Source organism: Spodoptera frugiperda, chromosome 3, assembly GCF_023101765.2.
Source record: "Spodoptera frugiperda isolate SF20-4 chromosome 3, AGI-APGP_CSIRO_Sfru_2.0, whole genome shotgun sequence".
Classification (NCBI taxonomy): Eukaryota; Metazoa; Arthropoda; class Insecta; order Lepidoptera; family Noctuidae; genus Spodoptera; species Spodoptera frugiperda.
In genome coordinates this window covers 6856806-6871772 of record NC_064214.1, presented here as the reverse complement: position 1 = coordinate 6871772, position 14967 = coordinate 6856806, and the positions used below count along the sequence as shown (strand labels likewise).

Below are 14967 nucleotides of genomic sequence, written 5' to 3'. Positions count from 1 at the left end.
AGTCAACATTTGAAACGTTCCCAAAGTAAATATTAAGCAAGCCAGGAGAGTCACCAAGTTACAAGTCACAGATCAAACTGCAATTAGTGCTCCGTCCTGTAGATAGTACTGTGCTAGTGACCTACCCCCGATGCTAGTATAATGAGCTGAACTCTGCTCCGTGCCACCTTAATGAAGGGCGGAGAGCGTCTGATGAAATTGGTATGAAATTAATATTAAGTGTAATTTCCCCTGCTGTTACAAACTCTAAACACTTTTTACTGCAGATGTAAATGCTATAGCTTAACTACTTGTTTATAAATATTTTGACTGATTGCATTGTTTCTTTTTATTTAACAAAGCTTGAATCAGCAGCTTGGTACATTACACAAATTTAACAGAAAATGATAGTAACAATAACAACGAGCCACTTATACATTCACACGAATAGCGACCAAATAGATAACTGCTAAGACAGCATTTAGGGAACAGAGAGTAAAGTTTTCTAAGAAAAGCATCCTCCGACCTGGCGAGGTGATCGTGTCTGGCGGGCTTTCTGCCCAATTGTTATTCGTTGAATGTTTCTATTCATGTTTATTCGCATGTAAATTTCATATGTGCGATGTAGGATTTATGACGTCATCAGTTGATTCGCTAGTCGATCGCCTATGTCCGACTTCTGTCACTTATCAAGTGTAACCACAAATAATAAAATTAATTTGCATATAATAACCGGAAGTACACAACAGAAAATGAATTAGTTAAAGAAACAATTGTTGTTACATACAAAGCGCAAAACTTTCCTGGCTTCTCGTCATCTCGCGGTAACAGTTCATATACGTGAAAGCAAGATCAGTGCTGCTGTACGTGTGTGTGTGCTATACAAGTACTTGTCTGTACCGTCTGTATGGCCCGCGTCAGTTCCAGTCAAACTGCGTCGTAGCATAATCATAATCTCTGCTCGGTGAACATAGGATGATAAATATCATTCCTTACTTCAATAACATTTAGAACTGCTGCAGGTTTTCTGTAGCGCTTGATTGAGAAGCTCGTCATTTGTTGCTCTACTCTGCTCACTACATCGATACTAATATCGGGATATCCACCAATCGTGAATGAAGCTATAGATGTCTGTCACCAATATCGCGCGCACACACACAGACACGGCCCCTGTAGCAGTTTGCACATTACGCGAGTACTTAGTTATAGGACGAAGGTATAAACGTAATAGCTAGCTAAGCTAAGTTCATTACAAATTTCACCTAATGGCGGACGGCTAATGTGCAATGTCGGTGAATGTAAATGAATTTAATGAATTGTTCTAAAACGATTAGTTTGTTTCCATATCAAACCTGTCTAATAATATTTATGGAACCGAGTATAAAGTAATCCGCACAGTCGCGGTAGAATAGATACCTGCGCCTGCTCTCACATTACACACACTCGCCGACACACGCCGGCCAATACAAAAGGATCCACGGAGAGCCACGCGCTGCAAAGTCAAAGTCAAAATCATTTATTTCAAATAGACCAGAAAGGCACTTTTGAACGTCAAAGCAAATATAATAATATTAATAACGTCTGTCTGTCGGTCAGTCCTCTAGTGAAGCTATTTGCTCGTTCCAAAGTGTAGATTCCTATGGAGAAGAACGAGCAAGAAACTCCATAGGTTACTCTTTTTCAATCAGATTCACAATACAATTCTTGGTTACATTGTTTTGATTACTTCAACTATGTGAGAACAATGTAAAACTAATATACAGTCAAAGCGACAGAAAAAGAAAATAACCTAGAGGACAATAAAAATTAATGCAGTCCGGAGCTGACCAGTCCCAGTTGACAGCGCCCGTTCACGAACATGACACGTACACCAGCACCGCCCAACTCAACCATGTTGCAGGGAATCGAGCGATCCAATGCCCGTGCCACCGCCAATGAGACCTTTGAGTGAGCATGACAACTCCAAGCTGACATAAATGCATTCTACTAATCTAATTTGATTTTAGTTAATTACAGGGCTCTCACATTTACAATAATTGTATAACGTACAGAACACATCGAAATAACATGGTTATATTACAGAAATTTTTCGTTATCCTGTGGAGCCGGACCAGCTTGCCTCCAAGCATTTTTATCTTCTATGTAATCATTTAGTTTGTAGTATGCTTGTCTACATAACGTTTTTTAATACAAAGTTTAAATTTTGATTCATTCAGATTCTGTATTTTCATTGGAACTTTATTATAACATTTAACACAGAATCCCATAAATGACTTACTTATTTTTGACAATCTAAAAAATGGTTGACTTAATCTATCCTTATGCCTAGTTTGATAGTTGTGTCTGTCAGATACTTTCGCAAACAAATGTAGGTTTTTTCTAACATACATAAGATTTTCATAAATAAATTGACATGGAACGGTCATAATATTGATCTCCTTAAACTTTTCTCTGAGAGATTCGCGACGACCTAGGTTGTAAATAGCTCTGACGGCGCGCTTTTGTAGGATAAAGATAGAATCAACATCAGCAGCCTGTCCCCACAGCAAAATACCATACGACATGATGCTATGGAAGTAACTGAAGTATACTAGTCTTGCCGTGTCTATGTCAGTTAGCTGTCTGATCTTCCAGACAGCATAAGCTGCAGAGCTCAATCGTCCCGCTAGCGATGTAATGTGAGGACCCCATTGCAATTTGTCATCTACAGTGATTCCTAGAAAAGTAGTCTCTTTTACAAATTCTAATTTCTGACTATTTAATAATACATCGCATTGGTTAGTCTTAACATTTGGCAAAACAAATCTAATACATTTTGTCTTTTTATCGTTTAATACTAGGTTATTTGATGTAAACCAATTTTGAACCTTCATTAGAGCATTATTTACGTCGTCATAATTATTTTTTCGTCTATTTATTTTAAAAACTAATGATGTGTCATCAGCAAATAATACCATCTGAGGTTCATTCTGAAATAAATGGGGCAAGTCGTTTATATATGCCAAAAATAGGAATGGGCCTAGTATTGAGCCCTGCGGTACGCCCATAGACATGCTAGCACCCGGTGAGTTTATTTTATTTACTTGTACTTTAAGTTGCCTATCCCGAAGGTACGACTTCAATAGATTTAGTGATATACCCCGAATACCATAATGTTCCAGCTTCAGCAATAGAGTCTCGTGTTCAACGCAGTCAAATGCCTTCGAAAGATCACAAAATATTCCGATAGCATCCTGTGCGTCTTCCCACGAGGCGAACACCCGCTTAATTAGAGCTACTCCAGCGTCAGTTGTACAGCGTCCCTTGGTGAACCCGTATTGTTGATTGTGAAAGATAGAGTTTGTGTTAAAGTGATGCAGCATTTGAGTAAGCATCAGTTTTTCAAACACTTTACTGAGCACTGGTAAGATAGAAACCGGCCTATAGTTATTGGGCTCCGCACTATCACCGGATTTAAACAATGGAACAACTTTACTATGTTTCATTAAGTCTGGGAAGATTCCTTGATCTACACTTTTATTAAAAATTAAAGCTAAGTAAGGTGCTATAGTCTCTATAAAAGACTTACACACCCTAACCGACATTCCCCAGAGATCTTCAGTTGACTTAACTTTAATATCTTTGAACGCTTTTATCACTGTTTGGGGGTTTGTGTGTTGAAATCGAAAATCTATTGAGCATTTCTCGACATTCTTTTTAAGAATATCTATAGATAGTGTTGGAGATGATTTCAAGGCTGCCTCCATACTGTTTGCTGAGGAACACGTGCACCAAAACGTATGCATACTATGAGTGGGCGTCCCTTCATAACACAGGCATTGAGCCATCCGCCGTGAGGTATTGACCTCAGAGGACATATTTTTCGATATGTGTGGCTCAAGCAGGTCTGGGATGAAAAACAAACAGTTGACGGAGGGCTCGCCTTACTATCCTTATACTTAATTACAGTTATTCGCCACAGCAACCCGTCTATTATGGTCTCGCGGGTGCGTAATGGCTGCTTGTCTCCCAGAATATGATACTGTTTTTATTTCCGAATTTCAACGTTTACTCAATAACACTCATAAAGGTTACTTGTATAGATTATCGTATCTATACAAGTAACATTTATTATTTACTAGCTTTTGCCCGCGACTTCGTTCGCGTGGAATAGTGACTTCCGGCAAATTTTTGGTTTTAACCACATAGTTCCCGATCTCGCGGGATCTTTTCAAAAATGAGATGTGGAAGATATTCCAGGGAACTCTTAAAAAATCAACATAATGAGCTCTGCGTTTGAATTTAATAGATGTATACTCACTTAGGGCATTGAAAAAATAGTTTAAAAACGGACTTAAACTAAAGAAATATTATAATCTTTCCGAACTTAAGATGAAAACTAACTTAAAACTAAAGAAAGCTACGAATTACGAATTTATAACAATTAAAAAAGAAATTATATTACAACCTATCCTCTATGCTATAATAACCAAGCTTAAAATAAATAATTTAAAAGAAACGACGAAATCTAATCTAATTAATTTATAAATTAGACTTACAATTTTATTAAACAAACTAACTACAGTAACTACTAATAATCGATATCAAACTAAACCTACGTTAAATAGTTTAACCAGAAAACCAGGAAAACCCAACTAATAAAATTATTAATTGACAAATACAACGAAACCAATTTAGAATATACGAAACAGCAGGACCACTATTGTTCAATTTCGTACTTATAGTACGGAATTGAACATGCGCTGTATGTCCGGAATAAATTTATTTTTTATTTTTTGATTTTTTTGATTAAACTATATCTGTACCAAATTTCAACCAAATCCGTCAAATAGTTGCGGAGATTATTGGTATAAGCATAGAATAGTGTTCGACGTGATTCTTTAATTTGACATAACTTTTTTATTTATGAACCGATTGACATGAAACAAACACTAAATGTAAATTGAAGCATACCACAATATATTCGTGAAAACCGCATCCAACTCGGATCAGCCGTTTCTGAGATTAGCGCGCATAGACAAACAGACAAACAGATAAACAGACAAACAGACAAACAGACAAAAAAAAAAATTACATTTTTGGGTTCGACATCGACATAACAATAACCCCTGCTATTTTTTTTATTTTTATTTTCAATGTACAGACAGCACTTTTCTACGATTTTATTATATGTATAGATGTACAGACAGCACTTTTCTACGATTTTATTATATGTATAGATATCATTTACTTATATTAATTTTTTAAACTAAAAAACCGGCTAAGTGCGAGTCGCACTCGCCCTTGAAGGGTTCCGTAGCAGCAAGTAGATGATATAATATAAAAGTTGTAAAATAACTTGGTTTTACATAGTGTTTGTATAAGCGACTAAGTTATATTTGCGGTTTTTGAAAATGTATTATTTCTTACAAACCAATAATGATATCTCATACCAACTTTGTTTGACAAAGTATCTGACAGACACAATTATGAATCTAGACATAAGGATAGATTGAACAATTTAAATTATGTATTAAAAAAACGATGTGTAGATTTGCATACTACAAATTGAATGATTATATAGAGGATAAAAATGCTTGGAGGTAGGCTGGTCCGGCTCCACAGGGTAACGAAAAATAAAGTAATTCCAACAATGTAATAATAATAAAACCATGTTATTTCAATTTGTTCTGTTAAATTAGATACAATCATTGTAAATGTGAGAGCCCTACTGTAATTAGCTAAAACCGTATTAGACTAGTAGAATGCATTTGTGTCAGCTTGGAGTTGTCATGCTCACTCAAAGGTCCCATTGGCGGTGGCACGGGCATTGGATCGCTCGATTCCCTGCAATATGGTTGAGTTGGGCGGTGCTGGTGTACGTGTCATGTTCGTGAACAGGCGCTGTCGATTGGGACTGGTCAGCTCCAGCCTGCATTAAGTTTCTTGTCAGGGTTATTTTCTTTTTCTATCACTTTGACTAAATATTAGTTTTACATTGTTCTCACATAGTTGAAGCAATCGAAACAATGTAACCATGAATTGTATTGTGAAACTGATTGGAAAAGAGTAACCTATGGAGTTTCTTGCTCTTTCTTTTCCATAGGAATCTACACTTTGGAACGAGCAAATAGCTTCACTAGAAGACTGACCGACAGACAGACGTTATTAATATTATTATATTTGCTTTGACGTTCAAAAGTGCCTTCCTGGTCTAATTGAAATAAATAATTTTGACTTGACTTTGACTTTAAACTAATTTTCGTTGAAAGTTTCCATTGAAATCTACAGCATATATAGGTATATGATGTTTTCTCGAAATTTCTACTTTGCGTCGCTGTGCTGTCGTCTACAGCATATATTTTTTATGTTTTCTCACTCTCTTATTTTAAAAGTTAGCATTTATCTTTTAAACAATTGATTTTGACGAAAAATGGTTTTAGGAACCTTAATGTCTTTTTAAAAGCCCTATTCATAGACACCCATCACGGTTATGTTAGCATATTTTATTTTTGTATCAGCACCATGTATGGAGTGTCCCCCTTTAATTTTTTAATTTTTATTCGAAATTCGAATAGCGGTTACTACAATACATCAATCTACAAAGTTTCAACTATGTTGACCCAACAGTTTCGGAAATATATGGCTGTGACTTACGGACGGACGGACTGACAGACAGACATGACTATTCTTAAGGCTTTCGTTTTTTGCCATTTGGCTACGGAACCCTAAAAGTAAGTCCATTGATATAGTTTGATAGTTGTCTACGGCAGGTACGGTCTCTACATCTGACGATATCGGAACGTAGCCTTAGTACGCGCTGACTTTGCAGATGATACATCATGAATATTTAAAGTAGGTCGACGAACGAATAATTTTGACGACGTAAACAGTTCCATTCTTCAGTACTTGTACTCCCATTAATTTGGTCGTACACAGTACATTTTGTAAAGAGTAAATGCATAGCGTTTCTTTCTTGTTTTTCTCCATTGTAAGCTACACCTGGGAACGAGAACCTAGCTTCACTGACTGACAGACTGACAGACAATTCAATTCGACGTTTCAAAAGTGCCTAATTAAGGACTAACTAAATTAATGTTTTGGCTTTGACTTTACGTTGAACGAAAATGAAACGAGAGAAACGAGCGCGATCGGATGATTGGTCGGCAGGAATGAACCAACCATTCAAAGTACCGAACTCGCTCTCTTCTCGACTTCGTCAAACGTAAGGCAAACTGAACCCTTAGGTACAGTTTATGGTACAAACGACGCTATGCGACAGCGCGTAGCTCCTGTCACACACTCGTCGGTATTCTAGTTCAAACATATTCTAGTTTTAGTTGTACACACAGTTAGCTGTACAATTTATTGGAAGAAAAAATCCAATAGATAATGCGAAAATCGGTAGAACATTCAAGATTGACTCATACCAAATGGACGGCGCACACCTAAATATTCCAAATATTGCTTTGTCGGGACTCCACGTTGTTTGTTGGAACATTGACCATAAACATTCCAGCCTGTGACTAATTGTTCTAAATACACAACCCATTGAGCGACATCCAAACGCCACGAGTTGTGTCTAGAAGTCTGTCAACAACCTAACCTTCCACGTACACTGCAATATGTTCGCTTGCAATCCCACGGACGCTACGGATGAGATTGCTTCATACACATTCTGATGGCGACCATAAACTGACCGCCGTTACTCTTTATCTTCTACCACGAATGGCGAACTTACTCTCGATGTTTTCTCGTCATTTCGACGTCGCGTCGGTGTGCTGTCGTGTCGCTTAGTAAAACACAGTCGCAGAACCATGAACTGCTGTAGATTTCACCGCATTATCATATTTAATGAACCTAGTTATTTTGATTAAAACATATTTCTAATTCTGATTTATTTTATGACGTAAGCACTTGTATATTAATGATTCTGACTCTAAAGATTTCCACAGTAATCTATCTTTCGCTATACAAGTCTACAGTATTAATGTTCATTTAAAAACGAATGAATGTTATGCGCGGATATTAATTATAAATACTATCTCACTTGAATTTGGTTTATGTTTACTGCATTATGCAGAGAGTGTACAATAGTATGCGTCGCGTTCTACCGTTTGTTCCTGCAGTGGATACTGAATGCTGGAACGTTCCCGTCGCCTGCACGACACACCTCGCTGAAATATATCAGCACATTTCTCCTGGAGCCGTTAGCTGAGGTTCTATAGTACGCTGGCGCAAGGCACGACCAGCATCTGAGTGGAGAGATTATAAAATACTAAAAAACGTCAGCAGTCGTACGTTCAAGTGTTTACCACCTAAGCCCACATTGTGGAATGCAATAAAGAATCGAGTATTGAGTATTATATTTCCTACAAATACGAAGCTTTAATAACAATGATCGGCTAAACCGTTGGATCGTGTTTGTCTAGGCGAAGCCGGCGTGCGACGCTGAATAATCTCACTAAGTTATTTTTGATGACAACATCGCAGCAAGATTAATACGCCCCTTTGTCACAAGAACGAGACCTTAACTGGAATGTGTCTCAATTTATATTCTTTTTATGGAGCTGAGTCGGGAATAAAGTTTAGTGCCGTAGAAAAACATGGCTGCTTTTTCCACTACACAGTAGCGCGTAGAAGGTCAACTGAAACACAGCCGCCGTCATATTAAACAGTCCTACGGAGCAGTCGACTAGTCACTGTGTACTGACCCGTGCACGTACTAACTAATGTATGCGACACTGACTCATTCTGATACTAAGTTACTAAATCATTTTCTTCAAGCTTAGTAAGGCAGTAACAGAGCAGTAATGTTGTCTTAAAGTATTGCTAAATGACCGAAGATCGGCATCAATTATAATTGAAAATCCTAATAATGAGCAACAAAGGCGTGTAAGTGGGCTGTCATACAGCCACAGGTCCCGTGGTGTCTGCCCAACGCCAGGCAGTGTGGGGCCGGCACACGTCGCCTGTTTGTCTAGCACATAGTTAATGAGCGCTCGCCCTCCGCAGCCTCGAGCAGAGGTCGCTCCAATGGAGCGGAGGACACGCGGGCCTGCGACCGGCCGCCCGGCGACACTTCAAACACTGTTTCAATATGAGCTTGAGAACAATTATATTTTGGTACATTTGATTTGGATCAATCTCCTGAACCGTCCTCGATTATTATATAAAACTTATTATACTACACATATTATTATATATAATTACTATACATTATACTACTGTGTAAAAATTTACTACTAATTACATAATATTTATCTAATATATACCTCTTGGATCCGACAGACAAACTACATATATAGTTTTGTCGGACTGTATACTAGTTTATAAGTTCATAACATGTACCTTTTAATAAAATAAATAAATAATAAATAATTCTCATTCTCTTAATATTATTTACCACGCGTACAGCTCGTATAAATATAAAGCTAAAGAGTTTGAACGCACTGAACTCCTGAACTATTGGTTCAATTTGGATAATATTTTTTGTATTGGATAGTCCATTAATTGAGGAAGGTTCCTAGTTTGAGACTTGAGGAAGGATGTGGGATAGTTATTTTTATCCCGAAATGTATATCTGCTGAACCTTTTTGGGTGATATTCGGTAAAACGATAGTTATCAACCCAGAAATCCCATGAGAACAGGAACTATACGTTAAAATCCCAGCACTCTATAATTTAAACCACTTTGATTATTTTGTTTTGAAACCACGAAAATAAATTCATTTCTCAATAAATATAACTTAGGTGCTGAATCGATTCTGGTGACATTCGTTACAGCCATAGCATTATACCCTGGAAAAGACTAATTCAAAGACCCACATTCTGCCAGAAGTCATTATTGTACGCAGACGAGGTCGCGGCCAATAGCTATTATAATTACATATTTGTAAAGTCAATAAATCCTAAATTAACTGAAGCTCTGCTTATATAAAACATAGTATAATAGATCTGTACAGTGTACTCGGACGGCTGACTGGCGATGTATCAACCCGACAGCCCTACGTCTCCCGTAACTTTTGTGTAACAAGGCGATATTACAAAAGTTGTTACAATACGGCACATTAATTCCGCGTGTGGCGATAGTTTATTGTTGTACAAACATTTGCATTGTTCTTGTGTGCCGCGCGGTCGCCGGCGGCAACTTGTGGGCCGCGCGGTCGCCGGCGACAACTTGTGGGCCGCGCGGTCGCCGGCGGCAACTTGTGGGCCGCGCGGTCGCCGGCGGCAACTTGTGGGCCGCGCGGTCGCCGGCGACAACTTGTGGGCCGCGCGGTCCGCACCCGAACCGCTCACGAGCCGTACACGAGTCGCGCACGATTGTTTATTTACTTCAATCATTTTGTTAAACAAACTATATCCGGCCTAAAGTTATATACTAATGTTATTTCTTTTAGTTATATACTAATGAGTTTGCAATGTGTAATGGGTGAGACAACCACCACCACTCAGCACTCGCAACACACACCACGCGGGAGTTGTTCTGTACCCTCCTCTACACGCTGTATTCCTTCACATTGCTTCGATGCACTGTGCTGCAAAATAAACCCTGCGAGGTAATATTTAAATAGCTAGTATACATATGAATATCATAACTACAATATCTGATTACTTGAATGTTTCCAGAACTCTGGAAATAAAATACCTAAATGAAAAATTGTTCCAACACTAACTAAAAATTTTGGTAGGTAATTGGAATACATTGCCAGTTATTGGTTAGGTAATATATACAATACGATATTATGTGTTAGAGATTACGGGTGTGTAATAATTAATGGATACTAATGTATGCACGAGGTCCGAGACTTTCGAAACTATCTAGCGGCGGGTATCTGCTGCACAAGTGCACATCCGTATCGCAGTCAAAGTAGGAGATGTCAAGCTGAGTGCTGCCAAAGTCGACACCTGTGGCGTGTAGTTACGGTAACTGCGCATCGAACGCAGGCTCGGGACGCAATGATCGTACTAACGCGCCCGGTAGCTAAAGTTATTCACGGAGAACTTCGGTTGGTTGCATCGACTGTACTCGTAGTATCTTAATTTTAAATCATACAAACTTGTCACAACAGTACAAGGGTCACTCGCTAATATTACGAAACATTTGTTCTGTAAATCTGATCGCCTAGTACCACTATCTACCTAATTTTGATGTTCGGTTTCTGGAATTTTATGTATTGGAAAAATTCATAACTTGGTACCATGAAAACATGAGTTTTAAAAACCCTTCCCGTATCGTTTGTTATGTTATCTAGCAACCGTGCACTTGATATGTATACCCCTTTTTGTTACACCGTGTATATCTGAATGTCTTGCAAGTAACAGACGAACGTTGTGTACAGGGTGCGTGCAGTCGCGCAGGATGTGCGCGTGCGCGTGGCGGCTGCACGTGTTCACCGCCGCGCTCGTGCTCGCCGCGCATCTCATCAAAGGTACGTATTGCCGCGCCGGCCATCACTATACTTCTTACTTCATTTCACATTTCACATAAGTCAGATTGCTCGGACAGTCGCGAATAAAACGCAAAACACACCTGTTTTTGTATAAATAACGACGTGTGGGCTTCCAAGTACGTACAGAGGCGCGCGCTCCCTCAACACAGATACAAATCTGTATGTAAATGCGGCAGTGTATTGTAAACACCGCATAGTTATCGAGGCCGGATCGAGTTTGCGCAACTTGTTACTGTAGCTAATGGATGTTTCGTTAAGTGGAGCTGTGTAAACACCCGACGAGGGTGTTCACTGTACCTCTCGACACCGCTCGGCTGCACTCGGCGGCGCTCGGCACCACTCGGCAACACTCGGCACCACTCGGCACCACTCGGCAACACTCGGCAATAGTCGGTGCCGCTCAGCACTGTTTTAATGAATAACTAAAACGTTTGTTGACACATCAATTCGGACAATTTGCGACGACGACTTGTCGAAAACTTATTTATTTGTAAGTAGACGCGAGTTCAGCTGCAGGCGACATCGCTAGTCTTAGTTGAGCAACGAGCCGACCGACCGTTCGCTAACGGCTTTGTAAGGTTACATGACACATACCGTTTACTTTATCGACGTAACTTAGACCCTGGCCACTATATTAAACCAATTTAGCAAGTGATTTCTGAAAAACTGCGCTAATTACACGGAAACAGACAAATAGTATAATTTATAAATAAAGAATAAACGATCGATATATCAGAGTTAAGAACACAATGTAAAATAATGTCCGCCGGGAACAATGGAGCGAGTGGCTCAGTGGTTAACGTGGAGCTATCAACAAATCAAACAGCGGCACCACGCCGCCGCGGCTGTGTGTGTGCGGCACCACGCCGCCGCGGCTGTGTGTGTGCGGCACCACGCCGCCGCGGCTGTGTGTGTGCGTCGCTCTATCTGCTGCGATCTGTCTTAGCCAAGCGTCACATAGCATCATAATTATCAACACATATGTATAATAAGACAGTAAAAATCGAATGTCTGTACATTAAATATTTTTCCAAAAAAATTATAGGAGGCAAGTAAAGGAACAATTTTTGGATTTTGTTGTCGTCTGTCTGTCAGACTTTCTGTCTGGTACGTTATAACTTCGAAACTACTCAACTGATTTGAACGCGGTCACGGTTGGATTACATATAATTAGGAATTGTCAAAACTTTGTTTCGTCAAAATCGGTTAAGGGAAAAAGAAGTTATTGTCAATTATTGAAAATTTACTTCAAGCACTGCTTCAAAACGTTTAAACACTACAACTTAATATCTACTAGTTAATATTAATCACAAATATATCTATATATTTTTTTTCTGTAAGTAAGTATTTATAAAATAATACTTTTACACGTCAATATTTTAAATCTAGCTAGATGAGGCCGGCATTTCCTATCCGACTACTCTGAGAAGAAATGCCGAAACAAACTCAGAAGTCATACTCTCTTTTAAAGTCCAGACAATGAAATAGAGGATAATGTGAGAGAACAACTTAATATTTCTTAATCTTAATATTAAAACTTTGAAGAGGTAAGAAAATAACAAATAACACGGTGTGCGCGGACGCGGTTGAAGTGTTGAATAGTGCTCAATAGATGGCATTGATCAAAGTCAAAGTCAAAATTATTTATTTCAAATAGATCACGAAGGCACTTTTGAACGTCAAAGCAAATATAATAATATTAATAACGTCAGTCTGTCGGTCAGTCCTCTAGTGAAGTTATTTGCTCGTTCCAAAGTGTAGATTCCTATGGAGAAGAACGAGCAAGAAACTCCATAGGTTAATCTTTTTCAATCAGATCCACAATACAATTCTTGGTTACATTGTTTCGATTGCTTCAACTATGTGAGAACAATGTAAAACTAATATTCAGTCGAAAATAACCTTGAGAACAACAAAATCGATGCAGTCTGGAGCTGACCAGTCCCAATCGACAGTGTCTGTTCACGAACATGACACGTACACCAGCACCACCCAACTCAACCATATTGCAGGGAATCGAGCGATCCAATGCCCGTGCCACCGCCAATGAGACCTTTGAGTGAGCATGACAACTCCAAGCTGACACAAGTGCATTCTACTAGTCTAATACAGTTTTAGCTAATTACAGGGCTCTCACATTTACAATGATTGTATCAAGTTTAACAGAACACATTGAAATAACATGGTTATATTATTACATTATTGGAATTAGTTTTTTTTTCGTTAACCTGTGGAGCTGGACCATTTTGCCTCCAAGCAAATCTCTCTCTCTCTGTAGTCGGCCCCTCATGACTGAGGATCGTGGTCATCATTGGATTCGCATTTGGAGCGAATTATTTGCCTCCATCGCATCGTGAACGAGTTGGTGGAACCCGGTGGTAGACGATTCCTTGATCTGGTCTGTCCATCGCGTTGGTGATCGGCCTCGTGATCGTTTGCTCTTCCTCTCTCGAGCTAAAAGTCCACGTTTCGACTCCATAAAGAAAGATCGGAAATACTATTGCTCTGATGAGTCGCCTTTTGGTATTGATGGTGATACTCCTCTTCCCCCACATGCTTTTGAGTCGAGCCATAGCGTCTCTGGCCATGCCAATCCTCCTTATTATTTCGGGAATGCAACTGCCATCATTGTAGATTAGGGACCCAAGGTAGATGAAGTGGTCAACGGTCTGGATTCCGGGGATGACGTTTCCCGCATCTGGTAAAATCCCCGCTCCTCCATATCCTCTATATAATCATTCAATTTGTAGTATGCTAGTCTACACATCGTTTTTTTAATACATAATTTAAATTGTCTTTCATTTAGGTGTTTTATTTCCTCTGGAGTTTTGTTATAACATTTAACACAGAATTCCATGAACGACTTACTTATTTTTGCCAATCTAAAGAATGGCTGGCTCAATCTATCCTTATGTCTAGTTTGATAATTAAGTCTGTCAGACACTTTACCAAACAAGTTTAGATTTTTCCTAACATACATAATATTTTCATAGATAAATTGACATGGAACGGTCATAATATTGATCTCCTTAAACTTTTCCCTGAGAGATTCGCGACGACCAAGATTGTAGATAAACATGGACGATTGATGTCAGCAACCTGTTCCCACAGTAAAATGCCATACGACATGATGCTAATGCTGCTGTAACTGAAGTACACTAGTCTTGCCGTGTCTGTGTCGGTTAACAGTCGGATTTTCCAGACAGCATAAGCTGCAGAGCCTCGTCTGTCGTAATGATCTATACATATAATAAAATCGTAGAAAAGTGCTGTCTGTACATCTGTACCAAATTTCAACCAATTGAAAATAAAAATTTAAAAAATAGCAGGGGTTATTGTTATGTCGATGTCGAACCCAAAAATGTAATTAACTTTTTTTTTGTCTGTTTGTCTGTTTGTCTATGCGTCTATGCGCGCTAATCTCAGAAACGGCTGATCCGAGTTGGATGCGGTTTTCACGAATATATTGTGGTATGCTTCAATTAACATTTAGTGTTTGTTTCATGTCAATCGGTTCATAAATAAAAAAGTTATGTCAAATTAAAGAATCACG

The 14967-nt window shown here is 38.8% G+C and overlaps 1 protein-coding gene and 1 long non-coding RNA gene across 3 annotated transcripts in view; one reads left to right on the top strand and one right to left on the bottom strand.

The window, feature by feature from the left end:
• The window catches only part of LOC118273985 (lachesin), a 43930-nt gene that overhangs the window by 11760 nt on the left and 17203 nt on the right, over nt 1-14967 (top strand). For both annotated transcript variants that reach the window (XM_035591289.2, XM_035591290.2), the window contains exon 2: nt 11304-11393. In XM_035591289.2, the coding sequence (XP_035447182.2) occupies nt 11324-11393 (70 nt within the window). In that variant the 5' untranslated portion in view covers nt 11304-11323. The remainder of the gene's footprint in view (nt 1-11303; nt 11394-14967) is intronic.
• Nucleotides 1480-13687, bottom strand: LOC126912821 (uncharacterized). Its single transcript, XR_007707468.1, has 2 exons — nt 13468-13687; nt 1480-1920 (listed from the first exon to the last, which is right to left on the bottom strand). It is a non-coding gene; the product is annotated as an uncharacterized LOC126912821 (long non-coding RNA).